Source organism: Mustela putorius, unplaced genomic scaffold (genome assembly GCF_011764305.1).
Source record: "Mustela putorius furo isolate JIRA1106 unplaced genomic scaffold, ASM1176430v1.1 tig00003903_pilon_pilon_pilon, whole genome shotgun sequence".
NCBI lineage: Eukaryota > Metazoa > Chordata > Mammalia > Carnivora > Mustelidae > Mustela > Mustela putorius.
Genome location: NW_025422051.1, coordinates 917,895 through 942,614, shown reverse-complemented (window position 1 = coordinate 942,614; position 24,720 = coordinate 917,895). Strand labels below are relative to the sequence as shown.

Genomic DNA, 24,720 nt, shown 5'->3' with positions numbered 1-24,720 from the left:
TCTTTTCATGTGTCTGTTGGCCATCTGTATGTCTTCTTTGGAGAAATGTCTATTCATGTCATTTTTTAATTGGATTACTTGTTTTTTTGGGTGTTGAGTTCTATCAAGTCCTTATAAATTTTGGATATTAACCCTTTATCAGATATGTCATGTGCAAATATCTTCTCTGATTCTGTAGGTTGCCTTTTAGTTTTTTGATTGTTTCCTTTGCTGAGCAGAAGTTTTTCATTTTGATGTAGTCCCAATAGTTTATTTTTGCTTTTGTTTCCCTTGTTTGAGGAGATATATCTAAAAAAAAAAAAAAAGTTGCTATGGCTGGTATCAAAGAGGTTACTGCCTGTGTTGAATGCCTGTTTTTCAATGTGACCACACCATTTTACATTTCACCAGCAATGTATGAGTATTTCAATTTCTCTGTATTCTCACCAACTCTTGTTACTATCTTTTTGATCATTACCCATCATAGTGTATGAAGTGGTATCTCACTGTTGTTTCATATTTCTTTAATGTTGAGTATCTTTGCCTGTGCTTATTATCCATTGCATATATTCTTTGGAAAAATGTCTATTCTGATTCTTTGCCCATTTTTTACTTCTTTTTATTATTGAGTTGTATCAGTTCTTTATATATTATGGATAAAAGACTAATATTAAATATGTGATATGTGAATAGTTTTCTGATTATGCAGATTATTTTTTCACTTTCTTGGTGATATTGTTTGCAGCACAGAAGTTTTTAACTTTGATAGGCTCTAATTTATTCATATTTTCTTTAGCCACTTGTGCTTTTGGAGTTCTGAGTAATCTTGCCTAACACAATTTCAAGATGATTTACTCCTATGCTTTCTTTTAAGCATTTTGTAAGTTTTTTTAATAAATGTAATTCTTACATTTAGGTTTATAGTCCCTTTTTAGTTAATTTTTGTGTGTGGTGAAGGGAAGGAGTCCAACTTCATTTTTTTCTGTGTGGATACCCATTTGTCCCCACATCATTAGTTGAAAAACTATTCTTTCTCTATTTTTTAATGTCTTGGCACCTTTACCAAAAATTATCAGATCCTAAATATGAGGGCCTCTTTTTTTCCCCCAATATTTTATTTATTTATTTGACAGTGAGAGAAAGAGCACAAGCAGGGGGAACAGCAGGTAGAGTGTGATGCAGGCTCCCTGCCAAGCAAGGAGCCTGATGTGGGACTCAGTCCTGGGACCCTGGTATCACGACCTAAGCTAAAGACAGACGCTTAAACACCTGAGCCACCCAGGTGCCCCTGAGGTCTTTTTTCTGTACTTTAAATAGTAATCTGTTTATTTACATGTCTGTCTTTGTATGTGTACCACACTGTCTTGATTACTGTAGCTTTGTAATAAATTTCGAAATTGAGAAGTGTGAACTGTCCATCTTTTTGCTTTTTAAAGACTGTTATGACTATTTTGTGTTCCTTGCAATTTCATATGAATTTTAAGTTTGACTTCAATTTCTGCAGAAAAGACAGCCAGTATTCTTATAAAGATTGGGTTGAATGTGTAGATCAATTTGGGGAATACTGTCATCTAACTACTAGATTTAGATTTTAGTCTAAATAATCTTTTAGATTTTATTTAATTTCTTTCAACGTTTTATAGTTTCAGTATAAAATTCTTATATTTCTTTTGTTAAATGGAATACTATGCAGCCATCAAAAGAAATGAAATCTTGCCATTTGCAACAACATGGATGGAACTAGAGCGTATCATGCTTAGCGAAATAAGTCAAGCAGAGAAAGACAACTATCATATGATCTCCCTGATATGAGGAAGTGGTGATGCAACATGGAGGCTTAAGTGGGTAGAAGAAGAATAAATGAAACAAGATGGGATTGGGAGGGAGACAAACCATAAGTGACTCTTAATCTCACAAAACAAACTGAGGGTTGCCGGGGGGAGGGGTTTTGGGAGAAGGGGGTTGGATTATGGACATTGGGGAGGGTATGTGATTTGGTGAGTGCTGTGAAGTGTGTAAACCTGGTGATTCACAGACCTGTACCCCTGGGGATAAAAATATATGTTTATAAAAAATAAAAAATTAAAAAAAAAAAATAAATGTATTCCTGAGTGTTATGTTCTTATTGATGCTATTGTAAATGGAATTGTTTTCTTAATTTTGTTTCCAGATAGTTGATTATTAGTGTGTAGAGATACAAATGATTTTATGTATCAACCTTATATCAGGCAGTCTTGTTGAACTCATTTGGGCACGTAGTTGTGAGCAATATGAGAAGATCAATAATATGCTTGGGATTACAAAATAAAGAATTAGATAAATCAGGACTAGACTAATAGGTTACTATGTACTGAGCATTTTTATGATAGGTTAATGCTTCTCAAACTTTAAGATGCATATAAATTTTCTGGAAATCTAGTTAAAATGCAAACTGTTGTTGGTGGGTTTGGGGTAGAGGCAGGATTCTGCCTTTCTAACAACTTCTCAGTAGACAGCTGGTAGCTTTCATTTATTAAGCCACAACTATGCAAGATATACATTATTATTCCCATTTTATATATAAGAAAATAAACTCTAAAATTGAGCATATACTATAGGTTCACAGAGTAAGTGGCAAAACCAGGACTTGCAAACTCTTCATGTTAATGCCAAAGCTGGACACTTCCCATTCTATCACACTGGCAATCTGGAATAGGAAGAGATCACTTGGGATAAAAATGATGTATATACTGAGGGAAAGAGTTCAGGGTCAGAGGTGCTGCCTGAAGTGCATTTGGGTCTAAACCTTGAGGTTATCTTGGAGAGTGGATCAGTGAGAACTGTGCTCTTCAGGTTGCTGAGAGGCAAAGTGTGAGACTGGACTATAAGGTAGAAGATGATGCTAGTAAACAGAACACATAGCTGGAGGTGGTCTAGAAAGTGCCCCACCTCTCTGTTCAGGCTAGACTCCAGAACTGGACTCTGTACTGCTAAGGTCTACCTTAAGATTACACCTATTGTTTACTCTTCCTGAATTCTAAATTATTTTACTGGGGTTAACGAATAGTATATCATCAGTGCTATCCCTCAGGGATCAGGGTAAGAGTAGGGATGTGGGTAAGGCTCTGGTCAGATGGTTACATATGAAGGATTATAGATAGGTAACCAAATTCCTTTCCATTATTTTTCAGTAGAATATTAGAGAATTTCCATCACCTCAGTCAAAACACTTGAGATAATCTTATTTTTTTTTTTTTTGTCCTTAGCACCCTTTATTGAAGTATAACCCTTGATGACAATCTGGCAGGCATATCAATGTCAGCCAAGACAGGAGTGGTGGAGGACACAATCGCAGAAACAATTAGATTCAGAAAAATAATAGCTTTACATGGCATAGGTGACCCCCAATAGCTGTACAACAAACACTGGTTCTTAATCGATAGAAATTGCCCCCTGCCCCACCCCCCTCTAAAGATCTACTAATCTTCAAAGACTATAATACACTGTTACAGAACTGTTACTGGCATAGACAACTTCTTTGCCAAAGACAATGGGAGTCACCAAGCTCCAAACAAAGGAAGTAGCCAGAAATGTGCTCAGCTTCCTCCATCTGGGACTTGCTATGGGCAGAGCAGCACTTTCAGGGAGACTGGGGTTCAGGCTGTGGTTGTGGTTCCCCCAGGGAAGCTTTCTGACACAGGGGGCTAAATGGAAAACAGAGCCTGATCCTGGATTTGAAAAAGTCTTTTTCATCTTTTATCCTCTTAGTTCCTCTGCATTGTCTCTTCCTTTCTGGGGTCTTGTTTTTAGTGTGTCTGTCTCTCTTGGGTTCCCCTTGAGCACTTACCACTAAGCCCTGGCTGAGTCTGTAGCTGGTGGGACTCAAGGAGACTTAACGACCCAGAGCCCGGGGTTGGGGTAGGGGAATAAGAAGGGACAAGCAATAGTAACCCTTGCACGGATTCCTCTCTATCAACCTATTACCCACTGGGGCCTGTGTGAGTATTTGAAGAGAGAGGATAGAAGTCAGGACCAATAACTCTCTTTGGGGAAATCCTCTGGCCCACCTTCCACATTGCTACACACCTCAGACCTTGCCAGAGGGCTGAGCCCAGGAAATGAGAACAGGGGAGAGGCACTGTATCTCAAATAATACTGGCAGCTCTGAAGTACCATCATTCACATCTGTAGCTTGGGGCATTAGTTCCTGTTTAGTAGCAGACTTTTGTCTGCCAAGCTTCACTGCTCAGTATAGGGCTTATTTTATTAAGTGCTTTAGAAACCATCCTTCTGGTGAAAATGAGCATCCTTTTGTTCTGATTCCAACTCTAATCTCAGGTGGGATGAGGGACAAAAATAACATAGTCAATAGTACTTATAGAGTGATAAATTTAATACACAACCAATCTAATGCTGACTAGGAAAACCCAGAATGTGGTCTTTGTGTCCAGGTACTCTTCCCTGTGCCTGTGTTTCCAAAAAGCTGTTTTAGCACCACCCCAAATCTTAGAATGATAGATTATGTTGGCCTCAAACCACCCCCGCCCCCATACAGGACATCTCAATTTACTCCTTATTTATCCTAGAGCCTGTTTAAGAAAAAAAAAAAGATGACAACAGCAGCCTCTATTCATAGCACTCCCCCACCTTCCTCAACCTTGGCTTGGGTAAGCCTAGCCCTTTACAAGCCATCAGCCTTCCTGAATAGCATAGATTCCTCCACTTGAGGGGAGAATGGCAGGTTGACATTTTAACAGTGGTTCTGATAGCAGCAGTTCACTTAAGAGCATACCAAGAGACCCCCTCAGGACACACAGCTGGCCAATATTCTTCCATTGTTTCCAAATACAATGAAGAGGAAATGGAAGCTAGAGAGCAGTATTTGTAGCAGCAGCAAAGTTCTTTGGCAAATTCTTTGGCTGAATGAGGCATCCCTGCTGCTACAGTTCACCTCCAAGGACCCTGGGAAACTCAGCAGTAACTAGAAGAGATGTCAGGGCTTAACTGGGCAGGGCTGTGCAACATGAACCAGGGGCTCCAGTGAGTGAGGAAGAGGGAATGGAGCTGGATAATAGGCTAGAGTTTGGTCACAGCTCCTTTCCTGCTGTCGCCCACCTGAGGGATTTTCCAATTTTCTAGGACAGGACCTTTGCAACAATAGCAGCGTTCATTGTTTGTGTGCCTAAGATCCTGGCTAGGTCGTAAGTTGCTCTGGGCAGGGGTGGAGGGGTGGGTTGTGGGTTGGGGGGTGGTTTGATGAAGGGGTGGCCCTGACTGGAGCTTCTAGCTACCATGAATTTCAGTTCCCTGGGTCAGGCCAGAGGCTGGAAAAAGCAAATGGGAGATGGAAGATCTCCTGAACTCTCTGCTACCCAATTTCTTAGATGGGAGGTGGTAGAGAAATGGGTAAACCCTTAAAACTTAAACCTGTTGGGGAATGCTAAGCTTATGGTTATCCTGATGTCAAGGAAAGTATAGGGCCAGGCCAAAGTAAGCTGAGTTCAAGGTGAAAACTCCTTTCGTAGACCCTTGTAAACTTCAGGGAAAGAATTCAAGACTTTGGCTCTCGCGGGGTTGGCAGGGGTGAAGAATTTGAGGCTTTGGCTTTTGCTCATCTAACCTCAGTGAAATTCAGGCTGATCTACAGAAAACACCTTCCTTCTGGGATTACTTTTCCCTCTCCGATTCCCCTTTTCTCACCTTCTTAGTTAACAAAAATGAAAAAAAAATCAAAACATAAAAATAAATAAAATCAAAAGGTCATTTAAAATACAACAAAGAACCCCTTCCTCAATAATGAAATGTGTATCCAGAAGTCAGCTTTAGTGGAGCTCTTAATGGCCCAGAGCGTGAAGACCTTAGGGTAGGCGCCTATAACCCCCAGCAAGGAAAGGTAGGAAGGGACAGAATGTGGTAGGCCAAAAGTCTCAGGACAGGAGGAAGGCCACACTAGCCAGGGCAGAGAGTAGGCCTCCTTCCCCCTCAATCAGCTGCTGGGGAAGGTGGAAATGGAGCTGATTCGTGTAAGCCTAGCTTCTGCGGGGGCACCTAGGGGTTCCCAGTCTTTGCTTACATTCTGTTTCATGTTATTTCTTCTTCTGTGCTTCCCACTGCAAAGCTTACATGAGGCCCTTAAATTGCTGGTGAGTGATACCTTCAAGACATTCAGATCTCTGTGGGAAATGGCTGGGCAATGAACCTTGGGCAGGATGGAGCTACACAGGCAGATTCTCTCTGAGCCTCGAGAGGCTGATTGTGGTGTGGATGGGTGGTGGAGTCCTGGTACCAAGAAGAATGAAGACCTTTTTTTGGTTCTGTGTGCAGTGAGTACTTGCCTATGCAAACTGTGGGAAGGAGAGTGTGGTTGTATAATCACACCTTGCTGCAGGCACTTCTGCTTCTTGCTTCTCCCTAGGGTAGAAGTTTGGGGCCTCCTCAGGGAGTCCTAGCTGGGTGGGGGCATTGCTAGGTGAGGGGCAATGACAGATGTCCAAGGTAGAGGCTATGGAACAAACTGCTAACTAACTGCTATCTACTTGCTAACAAACTGCTAACAAAGGTTGAAAGCACTTCCCGTTGTGTCTGGGCAGGGATGGTGTATCAGTCTACTGGTGGATTAGAAATTGCTGGGCCCCAGGAGTAGGCTCTCCCTGAGACATTTGAGCTGTTCTTCCCCAAGCTTGATCTTCTCTTCCAGCTCTCGCTGTTCGATGATGAGAGCAGATTTCATCTTCACAAAATGCTGGTAGTCTTGGAGCTGGTCCTGAGGCAGGTAGCGGGAGACCATGCCAAACACCAGCTTCTCCCGGCTGTCCACATGCTCCTTCAGCTCCTTGGCATCTGCCAACTGCCCTGTCAGCTGCTGCTTCTTCTCTATCAGCACCAACTGAGGAATCAGATAGACCAGTTAAGAGCCATGCCAGTTCCCAGTCGGCTGCCTAACCCATGGCGCCACCAGGAACGCGGCTGCCAACAACTCCCCACTCTGCGCTAACTCACCATCCCTAGACTTCCTACCATGAAGTCCACCTTCATGCAAAAGCCCTTCTTTCCTAGAGCAGCAGGGAGGATGAACACAACAGTGATTCTGGATGGGGCGATGTGCATTCACCCCTTTCCATCCCTAAACGGTCTTTCATCCATGGACCACCACCAGGGTTTTGGTGGGGGAAGGCTCTGACAAAGCCAGCTCATGCCCCTTCCATCCGGAGAACAAAGATCACTGTGACGGTGCTTTCAAAATGGTATGTGTCTCTGTGTTGGTGTACAGGTGTGAGTGTACATATCTGTGTGTGTACGCATGTGCATATGTGCCTTTTATTGTGGATTCCAATTTGTATCCCAAACCACTTCTGTGTGGAAAGGTAATATACTTTTGGGTCGGGGATATATGCAGAGTGGCCCAACCTGTGAAACTGATAGACTCCCAATCTCAGCTACTTGGTGAGACCTTGTCCTCTAACTCAGAGAGAAAACGAGGTGAACTTGCTGCTGCTGCTGCTACTACTACTATTACCAGCAGCACCACCAATATCACCACAACTATTCCTACTACTACTCTTACTACCACCATCAGTACCAATACTACTATTACTACTGTTATTACCACTAACGTCAATAATACCACCACTACCACCACTACCACCACTACCACTACTACCACTATCACTATCAATACCACTACCACTACTTCTACTACTATCACTGGCAGGTAGCACTCATTCAGCTTTTACCCTGTTCCAGGCCCTGTTTTAAGTAATTAATATTTATTATGTTATATATTTATTTAAGATTTTATTTATTTGAGAGAGGGAGAGCACTGGGGGAGAGTGAGAGGAAAAAGCAGACTCCCCACAGATCAGGGAGCCCAATGCAGGACTCGATCCCAGGACCCTAGGATCATGACCTGGGCCAAAGGCAGATGCTTAAATGATTGAGCCGCCCACATACTCTGGATTATGTAATTTAATTTTTAGAACCCCATGAGGTATAGGTAGTGTGTTTTTGAAGAGACTGAGATAGAATACAGTTAAGTTGCCCATAGTCACACAGTTAATTGTTGGTAGAGCCAGAATTTCTAGGCACTTAAAAGCCAGTGCCCATACTATGATTTATTGTGTCCCAGATAAGCCAAACTTGAAAAGGGGAGCCCTGAGAAGGAACAGATAGCATTTCCCCCATCTAACCCCCCAGAGACCCCAACTCTACCTTCTCCTGGTTGGCCTCTGAATCGATGCTGTTGAGAGCATTCTCCACCCGGGCCAGTCGTCCAGAGAGGGACAGCAACAGGTTGACCACTTTGTCCAGGTCCCCAATAAACAAACGGTATTTTTCAAACTCATTGGATTTACAGACCGCTTTTAGGTTGGCTTCCACCTCCTCTCCAAGGGCAGAATTGGCACTGATGTCCTCTAGCAGTCCTCGCTGGGCCTCCCGCAGGACAGAAAGTTTTCTACTGATGCTCTCAATAAGCTGTATCTAGGAGAAATCAATAGGAAAAGGCAAAGGATGAGATGGGGACTCACAGAAACTGATCTGTGCCTGTAACCTCTGTTTTGGGATCCCTGAAAGAGATGGTAGACTCTACGCGTCCTCAGAAACAAAGGAAACCCGAGCAAGTCATGAGAAATTCCAGTTTTCTGGACAGGCGTCCTCTATCTCACCTATTTCTTCAGATCTCGTAGGAATCTGCCACGACCAAATTTCTTGGCATCAGGTAAGTGGTACCCATGGGCTAATTCTCATTTGCCAGATGTAACTTAATACTTACTGAGACCACTTAATAAATAGGAATTGGAATGCTTGTGAGAGCATGGGTTGGAAAAGCATTGTCATCAAGTGTTTGCCTTTGGTTTCGTTGATTGTCCGTCAATCCACTCAAGTACCTCTTCTGTGCATGGCACTGTGCTGGCTCTTCACCCCCTCTCTGTTTGGCTTTTGAGGCCTTTTGGATAAGACTGTGGGTTCTGAAGTCCCCATAACTAGGTCTGACTTCTAGTTCCCCCTTCCTGGCTGTGTGACCTTGGGCAAATTTCTTCATGGACTTTTACACTCTTGATCGGCAGAATGGGCATAACTGCAGTACCCACCTCATTGAATGTGCAACGGGCTTAGCAGGGACCAAGTGTTTAATAAAGGCTGGCTGCTATTGCTGTCATTCAGCCTGGCCCCACCCTACCGTTCCAATCTCAAGATTCAAGCTTTCAGGATTTGTCCCTCATTCCATCTGCATTTACAACACTCATCCATGCATTCCTGATTTGCTTTATGCAGTTCTACCTGCTCTCCATCTCTTCCTTCACTTTGACTAATCTCCTTCTTTCTTGAGAGCCCAGCTTTGCTCCCACCCTCCCTGCAGGAAGCTTCTGCCTCCATAGCCCTTCCTTTCAATGATCTCTTTTTCTGAACTCTCCTGTCTTTCAGAAATAGAACACTAGAGTGTAATTTGAAGTTGTTCATTCCCTGTTTCACATGGGTGCATCTGATCCCTCTTCTACTGATGATAAGTTTCTTTTTTTAAAAGATTTTATTTATTCATTTGAGAGAGAGGAAGAGCATGCATGCGTGCATGACAGCACAAGCACGGGTAGCAGAAGGCAGAGGCAGAGGGAGAGAGAGAAGCAGGCTCCCCGCTGAGCAGGGAACCTGATTCTGGGCTCGATCCCAGGACTCTGGGATCATGACCTGAGCCGAAGGCAGACCCTTAAACCGACTGAGCCACCCAGGCGACCTGATAAGTTTCTTAAGAGAAGCACTTCCTGTGTCTTCTGATCTGTCTTGCCTCTGGGTGTAACCAGTTCTGGAACTCCACTCACAGGAAGGTGGTGTAGTAGAGCAGCCATTTGGAGTCAGAGATGCCTGGATTCCAATTCCACCCCCTCCAAAGTGTGTGACCTTGGGCAAGATACCCAATCTCATGGAGTCCTTTGTTTCCTCATCTGTAAACTGGAGAAGCTTCTCCTCTACTCCCACTCCCCACTACCATTGTGAGGGTTAAGTTAGATCATAGAAGTAAAATGCTTCATATTTTGCCTGGCACTTTAAGTGCTCAATATCTGTTTAGTATTGCTGCCGCCGCCACCGCTGCTGCTGCTACTGTTGTTATTATTATTATTATTATTATTAATCACGTACTCTGAGCTAGTAGATGCTTGCCTGGTGCACAGTCCTAACAAGAACTGAGCTGCCTCAGGTTGCTCACAGTTTCTGCTCAGCATCGCACTATGGTTAAGGGCATGGACGCTAGTGCCAAACTACTTGGGTTTGAACCCCAGTTCTGCCACAAAGCACCAGTGTAGCCTTGAGCAAATCACTCAACCTTTCTGTGCTTCAATTTCCCCATCTAAAAAATGGGATAACAATAGCACTTACCTCATAGTACTGTTCTGAGAATAAAATGAGTTAATACAGGTTACACACTTAGAATAATATCTTGTATCTTGTGTATATATATTGAAGTACTCTTCAGTGTTTTTTCTTTATATATATATATATATTTTTTTTTTTTTTTTTAGGTAGAGAGAGGGAAAGACAGTGCACACGAGCGGGTGGGGAGGGGCAGAGAGAGAATCTTAAGCAGACTTCACACCCAGCATGTAGCCCAACACAGGGCTCTACCTTATTATGGCTCTGAGCTCATGACCTGAGCTGAAATCAACAGCTGAATACTTGACTGACTGAGCCACCCACACACCCTGCTTCAGGGTTTGTTTTATTATTACTCACACCCAGGCACTGTGGGACCACAGGCTTGTTGTTTTCTAGCATGTGTTCCTTTCTAGTAGTTTATTTAGAAATGTCCAAGGAGAAATGTCCAGGAAATGTCCCAAGAGAGTCTTCTCTGGGTCCAGGGCCTGGTATCTATTTCAGAACCAGTCAGAAGTCAGGAGATCACCATGATCTTAAGACTGAAGCATCATAGGTTTATATGTAGGGAAAATTCTAAAACCCACTGGGAATTAGGAATCAATGCTACAAATGACATGACATAATTAATTAGATGCCAAGAGGGTCCCAGTTATACCTCTTACTTTTTCTTTCCCAAACAAAACTCAATGCCAGGGACAAGGGAGGGCTGGGGGCCAAACAATTAACTTTGAAAATCACCTACCCACCATAGCTCTTGGGTTCCATCGTTCCATAGATCTGGAAGGATGCAAACAAAGACAGCCCTTTGTTCTTGGCACCTACTTTTGCAACCTGAACTTCAGTCCTGGGGAAAGTGTACTGGATAGAGCTGAGGAATCATCACAGACCCAGCTAGAGCAGGAGTTGCTTTTCTAGGATATTGCAAATTGGTGACCTTCTTCACCTGTCTTCCTCAGACAAAAGCTGTCCTAGCTTCCCCACAATCACTTCAAATCACTACCTGCTATTCTGTGCCTTGCCATTTCTGGTAATTTTTCTCTTTTCCTGGTCAGACTCTTATTAGCTTTGCTCCTAATAAAGAGGTCCCAAGTAAGCCAGAAGCAGCCTTGCCATGCTCAGGGAACACAGAAGCCAAGGAGGCAGGCATCTGGATCAATACAACTCTGATACCACCATGCTTCCAATTCTTTCCCTGACATTTTGCTTCAGATTTGAAAGTGGTGGGGGGTCTCCTGCAAATGGCCTTGAGCTTTCCTACAGGTCATGCCCTGAATGAGAAGCATGGGCAGAGGAGCAATTTATATTGAGTTCAGATGTTCACAAACTGGTAAATTAGACCTTTGGGGTTACCATGGAAACCTTATTTGCTTACGAAATAAAATGGGTAAGTGCAGGGAGGGCAAAGTGATTCCAGGAATTTGATTAGAAAACTAGCCTAGTGATGCTTATAGGAAGAACAGGGAGGCTTTGCAGCAAAAACATCATTTCTATCACTTGTTCTACTATTTTTGAGAGATTATGGATTATTCTTGCAAATAAATACTAACGTTTACCAGCCTCCATTTTCTCCTTTTTTTTTTTTTTTTTTGGCTTAGTCAGTCTATTCCCTCACCCAGAAAGTGATACAGAGAATACAATCAATGCCTGCTATTTGTTTGAGCTTGCTGGCAAAACCTGATGTACCATGGGCAGCAAGTTACTTACAGGGCTGGCTAATTTCAGAGGGACTGCGTGGTCAAGTAGAAAGTGTAACAGTCTTGACTTCAAGTCCTGGATCTACCAGTAGGTCTATAACCCTGGGCAACCTAATCTTTTTAACTGGAAAAAAGGGGATCACTGTCTAGTTGTTTTAGGGATTCGAGAGACACAGTGATGATGATGATGATGATGATTTCTATTACTATCATTACTCTTATTGGCTGGATCAAAATGAGACCGAAGTTGCATTTGTGAGGAACCCAAAGAGACTAATTTGATGTCCATACTGAACGGGGACAACTTGGTACAGGGATGTACCAAGTTGTTCTGGAGAGTGTAGAGGGCAGGTCAACCTCCAATCACACAAATTAAATGCTAAAAACCTAAGACATATTAGAAAACTTCACCTTTTTTTGAGCCAGTTCATGGTCAACTTCTTCCTCTTCCAGGCCAATCTCTGCCATTTCGGGTTGGTCTTTCAACTTGTTCAACAGTTCTGCCTTGGCCACAGAAATATTGTAATAGGCTGAGTAAGAGGTAGGCATCCCTGGGGCCCCCAGAGGAGGTGAGAAGTGCTGAGATTCTTGTCTGTGGAAACAAAGAATGACCATTTGAACACCTCTGTTGAGAGGCTCCTAAACTTTCTGCTTCTTAATTTCCCCATTTGTGAAAACAGGACCCTGCTTCACCAAGGAGCTATGGAATAAGGAAATGATGGACCAGGAATCACTGCTGAAATGTCAACTGACCACATGAAGATTACCCAAAAGCCAAGGCAAGGCCAACTTTGAGAACTTAGAAGGCTATTTTTATGCCCCTGACTTCAACAGGTGGGGAAATTCTTTAGGGAGGATTTGGTTTGGTCAGCGCCCCACTAAGATCCAGAAAGACTAGAAGGCTACAAAGTTCTGAGCTTCTGATTTTCCATGATTCCCTTCAGTTCATGGCCCTGGCATATAAATCCCCAGGGAGGGAGGAGGTAGCAGGGATATATCTGAGACCTTAGCTATTCATCCTCCAAGACTGTTGGCTTCCCTCCTGCCCAGCCTGCATTGCTGCTCTTTCCAGCTCTATCTAGTCTACTTGCTTACAGAGGCACCCCACAGCTTTCCTGGACACTCTCATAATTTATTCTTTCCCGGTGGTGCCACTCCTGATTGACATGGCCCCTTCGCTGCAGATCACCCACAGCAAAGAGGACACCTGTGACTTCAGCAGTGGTCACCATGCTGGAGGCTGGGGTTAGCACCCCTGCCAGGGACTGGTTACAGCCTACCACATGTCTCATGAGCTCTTCTGAGACTGCCTGTGAGGCAGGCCTTCAGCCTGGGAAGGGATAGCATCTCTCCACTTCAGGCATATCCCCAAAGGCCCAGCCTCCTCCATGGTTGCAGAATGAAATGGGGAGAAATTGTAACCCGTGGCCCCCAGGGGCTTGACGAGTGTAGCGGCAGACCCTGTTGTCTTGGGTTCACTGAAGCCCGTGGGGCTGAGGTGCTGCTTCTCAGAGCCCCAGCCCACGAAAGAGAACTGCTCCTCAGGGAAGAAGTAGCTCTGGCTCCACGCTGGCTTGGGTTTGGACTCTTCTGCCATCGAGGCTTCTGGTCTGGTGTGAGGAAGGAAATAAAGAGAAATGCTTTAATATCAGGTTTCAGTGACAGAAGGGCAAATAATTCTACCCATGACTTATGCAACAGGGAGGCCCACCCCCACTATATTCTTGGAGCCTACCAGCCACCCCAACCCTCCACCTGTCTGTGTCACTGACCCTTTGCTAACCTCTAGCTATTTGAAAGGAAAAATAGGAGAAACTCATTAGTCATTTTTGCAGCTACTTGCAGCTCTTAGATAAAGGTCAAAAATAATGGTTAAAAGGCTCCACAGCTATTTACTGATTCATGCTATGCTGCCTCCTAATTCACCACGCAAAAGAAACTTGGGCATGCCAATATTCCTCATCCAAGGTATTCATTTTACCTGTGGGTTTTTAAGATAATAACACTAATAAACGAACAACACTAGCTAATATTCAGACGTGGCTTACTATGTCTTAGAAGCTGTCCTATGATGTGTTTTTCTGTATGTGAGGGGTAGGGATGTGTGTGTGTGTGTGTGTGTGTGTGTGTGTATACATAGAGATTAAAAATGTAATGCTCACAACAACCATTTTACAGATAAGGAATATGAGGCATTGAGAAAGTGGAAGAGGAAAAGTGACTTCCTCAAGGTCACCAAATAGTAAATGACAGACCCAAGATTTAGACCGAGGCAACCTAACTCCACTATGTCACTATGCTATCCTGCCAAAGTGACAACTTGACATCATATAAAACCTTGCATGTAAGGAATTTTCTGGCTGGACTAGATCTTCGTTAGCAGACAAGAGAGAACATTCTGGAAGGAATATGAATATATGAACTTAGGGAATTCTTACCTATAAGAAAAAATATATAGGACATGTGTGAGAGAGTTCAGAGTCAGAAAATGCTGAGAGAAGGTACAGAATTAAGGGGGAAAAAGGGATGTGGCTGCATGTTACTTATATTTCAATAAAACTGGAAATATTTTTTAAGGGATATACTAATTATAGACTCAGATCGCAGCAGACACAGCCCTATACAATGTCACAGTGTATCATATTAGGCATTATGTCTTAGTGCCTCTGTCCTCATAATCTCCACAGACAAGGCAGAAGTTACAGGAAATCTAAGAAACATAATCTGCATTTTATAAGGAACACTGAAGCAAAAATCAGATTCCTTCTGCAGAGCACTGAGAGGAAATGCATAGAGCTCAGAAACTAAACTATACCTGTACTCAAAGCAGAGTTAGGAGACTTAACACTTGAAAATTCCACTAACCTGCTTTCATATGTATCCCAGCATTTTGTAACTGAATAGTATGTGGGTTATGGAGATGCTCTGGTTTGACTTGGCCAAAATTAGCATGCCTTTTTTTTTTTTTTGCATTTTAGATTCAAAATACAATACATCTACCTATCCCTAAGACTTATTCCTTAAAAAATCTTAAAGCAACTTCCTTCTGGTTAGAACCCTATGCTCTCCCAGGGTCTGGAATGTGATCTGGAGGAGTACAGAGATCCTGGGAGGATGTAATGGGCACAGTGAACCACATGACCTGGGTTCGGAAACCCTGTGATCTTTAGTTCCCCTGTGCCACACTTTTCTCACCTACAAGATGTAGGACACTAATGGTATCTATTTCATAGGCTGGTTGTGAAGATTAAATCCATCAACACACAAAAGTGCTTAGAACAATGCTTGGCACATAGGAAGTAGGCAAAAAATATAACAAGACAGGAAACAACATGTGTTGGGGAGGAGGTGGAGAAAGGAGAACCCTCTTACACTGTTGGTGGGAATGCAAGTTGGTGCAGCCACTTTGGAAAACAGTGTGGAGATTCCTTAAAAAATTAAAAATAGACCTTCCCTATGACCCTGCCATTGCACTACTGGGTATTTGCCCCAAAGATACAGATGTAGTGAAAAGAAGGGCCATCTGTACCCCAATGTTCATAGCAGCAATGGCCACAGTCGCCAAAGTGTGGAAAGAACCAAGATGCCCTTCAATGGATGAATGGATAAGGAAGATGTGGTCCATATACACTATGGAGTATTATGCCTCCATCAGAAAGGCTGAATACCCAACTTTTGTAGCAACATGGATGGGACTGGAAGAGATTATGCTGAGTGAAATAAGTCAAGCAGAGAGAGTCAAGTATCATGTGGTTTTGCTTATTTTTATGGAGCACAAGAAATAACACGGAGGACATGGGGAGATGGAGAGGAGAAGGGAGTTGAGGGAAATTGGAGGGGGAGATGAACCATGAGAGACTATGGACTCTGATAAACAATCTGAGGGGTTTGAAGGGGCAGGGGGGTGGGAGGTTGGGCCAGCCTGGTGGTGGGTATTATGGAGGGCACGGATTGCATGGATCACTGGGTGTGGTGCATAAACAATGAATTCTAGTATACTGAAAAGTAAAAAAATAAAAAATTTAAAAAAATATTAGCTTTGTTGGGAATAATGCTGTTCCTTAAATCCACACCATTCAAAGAGGCATCTATAACTGGTTCTCTGCAACCACAGCTAGCTAGGGCTGTGTGCAAACAGATGTTTCCCCTTGCATCCTACAGTCATTAAACAAAATAAATCTCTGGAACGGATTACAAGATCTCTAGTAATAGCAGTTTCCTTCTCTCTGGCCAAGGCACCAAGGTGAATGGAGGTAAATAAAAGGAGGAAGGAGTCGGAGGCTGAAAGGGTCAAGTCTGGGGCCTGTAACTATGACCGCTGGAACCCTCTGCCCTACAGGGACCCAAAGGCCTCCTAAGGCCTGGCTCGTTGCAAGAGAGCCAGAGAGAGGCTGCCTAGGATGGCAAATGAAGCATAGGTTTTAGAGCACGCAGGTCTAGCTTTGGGATCAGAGTCCGCTAGTCCCTTATTTTCCTCAGCTGTAATTTCTTCATCTGTCAAATGGGAATCATCTGTCAAACGGCCCACAAGGCTATTGGGAGTTAAAGGAAATCAGCGGGATAAAACGACTAGCTGTGTGTGGCCCACAGCAAATGCTTAATACCCGTTCAGCTATTTGTTTATCTGTTCTGTCTTCTTAAATGTTAAGTGCCTACTCTCTGCTAGGTCACCTTCCCTTCTCCCTGCCGGGACAGGAAGTGACCACGGTCACTTTCCACAAAGCATGTTCTCATCACAGTAAGAACACTCTCCAGCTAGATGGACAGCTCGAGAAGCAGCCATGAGGACTCCAATGAGAGATTCTCATGGTGTCAGGAGCTAGTTGGGCCCTGTTGTGCTGTGCTTGTTGACCTGGTGCTGGAAAACTCAACTAGGTCCAGATTGCTGGGTAAAGGAGCTGTGGGTGGGTAAGAGCCAGGAAAACAAGGTACTTCTAATAGCAACAGTGTCTCAGGCCTGTTCCATCTCTAAGGGGATTTAAAGAAAGCACTTAAAGTATAGACACTTGCCCCCCAGCCGTTCCCCCAGCAGAGTGTGGGCTGAGCTCTCTGCAGGACGTCCGGCAGAGCTGAAGCCAGAGCTCTGCTGCTTTGGAGCTAAGACGACAACCACCAGGCACTGGATGCCATGCTGATGAGCACAGGCACAGGGAGGCAAACAGACACCAGCAGCCCCATGGCCAGACTACCCTCCTGCTTTGGCCTCCCTGTCCACCCCATCAACTGCTGCCTATGGCCCACCGGAGCTAATGCAAAGAGGCAGGGTAACAGGGCTGGGGGTGTTGGAGAAAGTGGAAGAGGCAGCTAAGAGTGACCCTAACTGTTGTAAGGAATGGGCAGGGCATCAAGCGCCCAGCCCCAGGAACAACTGGGGGAGGAGTTTCAAAGCCCAGACAGGTCCTGGAGCAGAGGCTGGTCAGGCTGTGAGCAGGCCTCTCCTTCTAGAGAGTGAGCAAAAGAAAAGGCAGGAAAGAGCCTGAGCCAGGCTTTGGGGGAAATGCCAGGAGGCAACAACGGCTTTAATGTGTTCTGGCTCAGGGGCCTGACACTGATGCATATCTTAAAGGCAAACTGAGAAATAAGATAGTATTTGGACAGTGATATTTAAGAACCTCAACAACTACCATTTACCAATCAACAACTATGAGCTACACACAGGGCTCTCTACTTTATAGAGCTTGTCTTCATCTTAATGACAACCATGTAGAATGGGTATCATCATGCCCGTTTTCCTGGTGAGAAAAATGTGAGGCTGGGAACAGTTTAATTACTCAGTTAAGCCAATGTCACACAGGTGGTAAATGGTGGAGGTGAAGTTCAAACTCACTCTGCAGCCATGTTGGGGACCTGTCTTTCATAAGCACTTACTTGGGGGAGTTGGCAATTTCCTTCTCTGATGTTCTCCAAAGCCCACCTGTACTGTAACAGCAAGGGGGCTGAGTCTTCTCAGGTTGAGATCCCAAGTGGCCCCTCACCGGAGGCAGGAAATCGCTGGGGTGGAGACCAGAGGACTCTTGTTCTGTTGGGTGGTTCTGTGAGCTCTGCTTTGAAGCCTCCAAGTGGCCAAAGCCCAAGGGTTGTGGCTGCTCCAGGACCTCTTCAGGATGGAGGGCAGTGCTACCAGTGGTTTCTGAACTGAAATACTGGGGGGGCAGCTCCTCCTCCTCCCCTTCCTCCTCTCCCCCTTCTTCCTCTTCCTCCTCTTCTCCCTCTTCTTCCTCCTCTTCCTCCTCCTCTTGTTGCTGCTTCTGTTGCTGCTGCTGCTGGGTTGCCCGGAATAGCCTGTACTTCTCCCAGTTGGGAGGAGGAGGGCGAGGAGGAGGAAAGGCCTTCTTTCGGGCTCCCAAAGGATCCCGCTGGGTCTCATCAACTTTGGTAAAGAGCTCTCTCCTATGCTGCCCCCAGGCCCCAGAGCTCTGTGGCTCCAAGCTGATGTGACTCTCTGAGAAGGCACGACTCCGCAGCGGGCGGGGCATGGAGGCCATGGAGCTCCCCTCCTCATAAGCGGAAGTTTCCTCTGTTTCTTTCGAGGAGTGCTTGAAGTCTCCGAGAAGGTCAAGGGAAGAGATCGCTCGGTAGCTTGACAAGTCCAGTGCTGGGTTCTCAAGGCAAGGATGGAACGGTGTTGCCCAAGACAAGCTAGCCTTGGAATGAGCCATTTCCCTGCAAAACAGTAAGATGGAGAGTGTGTAAAACAAGCAAGATTCAGATGGCCCCATGTTTTGGATAACATCATTTCTGCAAACTTCAAGATGGCCATAGAACAATGCAAATATACATAGTAAATGCAATCATAAGAGTAGTAATACTAGCACTCAGTATTGATAGCTAACACTTAATCAAGTATGTACTAAATGCCAGGCACTATTTTAAGTGCTTTCTGTGTCCTAGTTAATATTCACAAATGACCCCAGAAGCTAGCTATTATTAGAATCTCAATTTTATAGCCAGGAAAACTGAGGCACAGACAGGTTAAGTAACTTGCTCCGGGTCATACAGCTGGTAAGTAGTAGAGCTAGGATTTGAAACTGGACAGTCTAGCTCTAAAGACTGGATACACACAGTACCCCATGCTGTAGCACTCCAATTGAATGTGCTGTGTACTGAGGCTTACAAGTCTGGTTATTCTGTTATATTGTTTTTGTTTGCTTTGGTTTTAATCATGAAAAATGTTAAATATTTAGAAACATACAGAGATTGCTATAATAAATATTCATGTTCCCACCTACTGCCCAGGATTAATTTTAATACTCTGCCATCTATACTTGATGATTTTTTAAAAAACAAATACATAATACCCTTTGTTTTCACTCCCCACTTCTATTCACCTGCTGTTTCTCCAGATGCACGCTGTACCGTGAATTTGAAATGCTTTCTGTCCATGTTTTTATATTTGTACCAAAAAATATCAAATAGGCAACTCACAAATATCTACAATTTTGGGTTTAAAATAGCTCTTCTAATGCAATTCTAGTCAGAATTCTCAACAGGAATTTTTAACTATAACCTTTTTTAATTAATTTGAAACTTAAAGTAAGATATAATATTGAAAAGTATTTTGCTACAGAAGAAATGGGGGTGAGGGATTAGGCATATTATAAAGCAATTATAATTAAAACAGTGTGTTACTGATTAATAGAACAGAATGAAAATCCCAGAAACACATCGATCTATAAAATGCCAGGCACTATTTTAAGTGCTTTCTGTGTTTAATTCACCTTCTATAAGAAGGAGATAAAGGATGATTTTTTAAGAAAATTTTTTTGGAGGGGTGCTTGTGTGGCGCAGTCAGTTGAGATCTACCTTCGAGTCAGGTCATGATCTCAGAGTCCGAGGATAGAGCCCTGCATCAAACTCCCTGCTCAGTGGAGAGCCTGCTTCTCCCTCTGCCTGCTGTTCCCCATGCTTGTGCTCTCTCTCTCTCACTCTTGCTCTATCTTAAATAAATAAATAAAATCTTTAAAAGAAATACTGTCTTAAAAATCTTTTTTTTTTTTTTGAGATAACTGCAGAACAGAAATATTTGGAGACGCACCCTCTATTATGTACCAAAATAAATTCCAGATTCAAGACTTAAGGGTGTGTGTGTGTATTTTAATGTATGTGTTATATGTGTATATATGTATATATATTCTATGTTTATAAGAAAAAAAGTATAAACAGATTAAAAAGACTGTCACTTGTGAGGCAAAATGAGATTCTCATCTTATAAGCAACTGAAAAAATATCCAAAGAAAGAAGTCCAGGCTGATTTAAATAAGTATAAAATATGCATAAAAAGTCAAGCTTCTGTATAATAAAGAGTGACCAAAGTCAAAGGACAGCTCTTTAGTCTCAGAGTATAAAGAGTTAAGCCTCTAAACCAGAAGCTCTGGTTTCCTGCTGTAGCCTGTGAGCAATCAGCATCATGCTAAGTACTGCCTAGTGACAGGAAATTCCAGAAGTTCAGTTAATTCATCAGACAGAATACCCATTCAATAGTCATACTGAAGACTGAGAATATTTCTTTAAAAAATAATCATACACATAATGGTAGCCAAGCTCAAAGAGAATAAAGAACCAAATCTCCTTCAGTGAACTCATCTCCAGTCCCCATTGTGGCTAGCTCGTCACTCACATGGATCAGAAATTCACCTTCACACGTCCATCCACTATCCCTTCTTATTTGAGTCTTTGCCCACCTATAGTTCTTTAAGAGTTTAAGTTCCTCCTTGTGTGCAAAGTGTTCTACCTGGCATTTTCTCCAGCAGGAAACAAACAAGGTGATGAGTAGAGAGTAAAAGGTTGACAAATGCTATCAGGCAGAGGACTTTCCTGACATCCTTATCTAAAATAGAGATGGCTTATCCTTCTTTCTTTTGTGCTCTATCCTTTTTCTATCCTTTTTCTTTTGTGTTCTTTCTCAGAACACACATCCCCACTTAACATTATACCTACATACCTACTTTTACCTGTTTATTTCATGCTCCACTCTCTAACTAAAATGTAAGCCCCATGAAGGCAAGGATCTTATGTGTCTCATTTATTTAGTACCTAGTCCCTGGCAACACAGTAGGCATTTAATAAATTTTGTTTAATAAATTAATTAATGAATAGAAACATCATATGATCCATAAATTCCATTGGGTACTTACCCAAAGAAAACAAAGACACTAATTTGAAAAGATATCTGCACCTCCATGTTCACTGCAGCTTTACTTAAAATAGCCAAGATATGGAAGCAACCGAAGTGTTGTCAACAGATGAATGGATAAAGAAGATGAATGGATAAAAGATGGTACACACACACACACACACACACACATACACACACACAGGGATATTAGTCATCCATAAAAGAGGGTGAGATCTCGCCATTTGCAACAATACAGATGGACCTAGAGGGTATAATGCTAAGTGAAATAAGTCAGATAGAGAAAGATAAATACCATATAATCTCACTCATATGTGGAATCTAAAAAACAAAATGAACAAATAAAAAGCGGGTATGGACCCATAAGTGCAGAAAACAGTCTGATGGTAGCCAGACAGGTACACGTTGGGGGAGAGAGGATGGGCGAAATGGGCAAAGGGGAGTGGGAAATACAGGGCTCCAGTTACACTTGTGAGCACAGCATAATGTATAGACTTCTCAAATCACTATGTTGTATACCTGAAGCTAATGTAACTTTGTGTATCAAGTGTACTTCCATAAAATAAATGGATTCATGCCAAAAATGAAAAAAACCCAGCAACCATGACATTCATATCATAACAGAGTAGAATTATATTTTAAAGATTTTATTTGTCAGAGATAGAGAGAGAGAGAGCACAAGTAGGGTGGAGGGAGAGGATCCCCACTGAGCAAGAAGCTGGATGTGGGATTTGATCCCAGGGCCCCAAGATCATGACCTGAGCTGAAGACAGACACTTAACCAACTGAGCCACCTACAAAGCAGAAAATCAAATAATAAGACAAAGAGGGGCACTATAAGTTAGTGGTTAGAACACATGATTATGATCTAACTACCCTAAATCTTTATGTGTCAACATAGCATCAAAATTCATAAAGCAAAGCCATAGGAAATGCAAAGGTAGAAAAAGGGAGCAATGGACTATGAGGCTGTTTCAGCTGATGACAGATATGACAGTCAAAACTAAGATAATGGGAACACTTAAATTTCTCTATTCTCAAGGGTCCATTGAACCGTTCGTTCTTAAATTGACTCCATATTAAGCCAAAAATGAAAGAAGTACAAATAATGGTACCCAATAACAACATAACAACACAAGAAATTAGTAACAAAAATGAAAGACAAAAGCTTCTAGTACATAGAAAATAAAAGGGAAGAAAATATCCCCCAATATAGTCAAAGAAGGGATCTGATCTGAAATTGAAGAATACCTAAAAAATAACAATGAAATATCAGAAGCTAGAAAATTTAAATGAATAAAGCAGTGGTCACAAGAAAATCTGTAGCCTTCAATGCTTACATTAATACATAAGAACAAATTAAGATCAATGAATTAAGCACTGAACAAAGGATGTCAAGAAAAGAGCCACAAAAATAGATGTAAGCAAAGCAGAAAGAAAACTAATGGCAGAAATTAATACACTGGAAAACAAATGATAGAATTAATAATTAAAGCCAAAAGCTACTACTTCAAAAGAAAATATAAAACAATAAAAAAGACAAACCACTTGCTAATCTAATTAAAAACCCCAAATGCACAAAATTAGAAATGGAGAAATAACCACAGTTGCAGAGTAAATGAAAAGAATAAGAGAATACTTTGTTCTACTCTATGAAAACAAGTTAGAAAGCTTAGGATGTTTTTCTAGGAAAATAAAAGTTACCAAAACCAATTGCAGAAGAATGGAAATATTTAAATGCACCTGTTATCATAGGAAACAATGTTGATAAATTTGGCAAAATAAAGATCGCACACTCACATGATCTTGTGTTAATTCTACCAACCTTCAAGGAACAGACAACCTCAATGCTATTTACACTTCCTAGACTCTGGAATCTATTGAGGGAAAAGAAAAGAATCCTGCATAATGTCAATACCAAAACCCAACAACTAGAATATACATAAAGACAAATGAGAAACCAGTCTCATCTAAGAACACTATTGCAAAAATGTCACCATTTTTTTTGCATTTAAATATACAAATATTGGGAAATTAGTACATATAAGGGATTTATTAATAAACTACCAACATATACTGAAAGTGCGTGCTCCAAATTCTTTCTGAAGAGGGTGCATGATCCAAAAAAGTTGGAAAACACTGGTCTGGGACAGTTGTTTCTAATCAAAATGGCTCTTGAGTGAAATTACCCAGAGTGGTTGTTGAAAATGCAAATCGGTGAGCCTCCCCCCCAGAAATTGGGATTTAGTACCTCTGTGGTGATGCCTGGGAATCTGAATTTTTAACAACTGCCCCCAAGGGATTCTAATACAAGTGGTTCTGGGACCATACTATGGAAACAAGCATCCAGGGTGAAAATGATGGGAAGGCTATGGTTTGGGTTGGAGATTGGGGGACAGAGTTCTTTGTTCCAGTTAGGTTTGGTTCCCATCTATTCAGCCTGTCTTCCACCCATCACCACACAGCTTCCCACCTTCTTTCCCTGCCTCTCTCCCTTCTCTGCCTTCATCTCCAGTCTAGCTGCATTATGAAATGAAGGTGGTGACAGCAAGGTCTCCAAAGACCCTCAATGGGCTGATGTCCTGCAACTGTGGTGACAAGAGTACTCAAATTTGCCACCCTTTCCTCTTCCCTCACCAGAGCACAGGAAAGGCAAGGCAAGAGAGTAGAGTGGAAAGAACCCAGTGTCAGAAAGACTTGGGTCTGCATTCGAGTAAAAATGTAAAATTGGGCTCCATAACCCAAAAGCTGCATGACCTTGCAGGCAGCATTTAATTTATCTCAGTTTCAGGAAAATATTTATCTTACAACACCGTTGTGAGGATTACCTGTATAAAAAGGACCTAGCAGCAATGCTGGGTACATGGAAAGGTGATTAATAATGACAGATGACAGAACTATGTTTATTGTTAGAACAGAGTCCCTTACTCAGAGCCACTGCATATGGTTGTGTCAGTTGTGTCAAGTGTACAAACTTCACTGCTGTATTCTTCGGCCTTGCTCCTTGTTCTTACCAAAGGAGTTGGACTATACTGTCCCCTAGTTAATATTCAGCTCTGCTCAACACCCAAGAAACCGGGAAATCTCGGATCTCAACTCAGCCACATGGGTACCTAGCTAGGAGGCCCAAGCTAACCAAGGATTTTAACACTGGGCCCATTTACTCACTCTGCTCATCTCCTTAAAAGGGACAGAAAATTAAAAAAAAAAAAAAAACCACAAAGAAACCAAGTTGAGGTTTCAAAGCAGTGTAAAAATCAAAAGGATTCGATATTCTAAGTTGTCTTGTTCAGGTACTAACCACTTATGCCAGCCTTACAGGATTTACCTATAGGTGGACAACTCTAGAATCAGTTGGAAGAAACAAACATGTCCTTCTAGATATTTGATGTCCTAATTCATGGCACTGTAACCTTACCTGGGGGCATTGGGCTCTGACAAGGCAACCTGGAAATTGCTGTTCTCGGCAACACTCTTAATTTTATTTTAGTTTTTATGATTTTTTTAGAGAAACCTTCTTATTTTTTAGATTTTATTTATTTGACAGAGAGAAAGGGCATGAGCAGG

At 42.5% G+C, this 24,720-nt stretch overlaps 1 protein-coding gene across 3 annotated transcripts in view; it reads right to left on the bottom strand.

Moving 5' to 3' along the window:
• Nucleotides 1–3,202: 3,202 nt before the first annotated feature.
• The window catches only part of SHROOM4 (shroom family member 4), a 214,901-nt gene continuing 193,383 nt past the window's right edge, over nt 3,203–24,720 (bottom strand). For all 3 annotated transcript variants that reach the window (XM_013057552.2, XM_013057553.2, XM_013057554.2), the window contains 5 exons: nt 17,889–18,683; nt 13,481–13,630; nt 12,432–12,612; nt 8,167–8,436; nt 3,203–6,844 (listed from right to left, as the gene is read on the bottom strand). In XM_013057552.2, the coding sequence (XP_012913006.1) occupies nt 6,575–6,844; nt 8,167–8,436; nt 12,432–12,612; nt 13,481–13,630; nt 17,889–18,683 (1,666 nt within the window). In that variant the 3' untranslated portion in view covers nt 3,203–6,574. The remainder of the gene's footprint in view (nt 6,845–8,166; nt 8,437–12,431; nt 12,613–13,480; nt 13,631–17,888; nt 18,684–24,720) is intronic.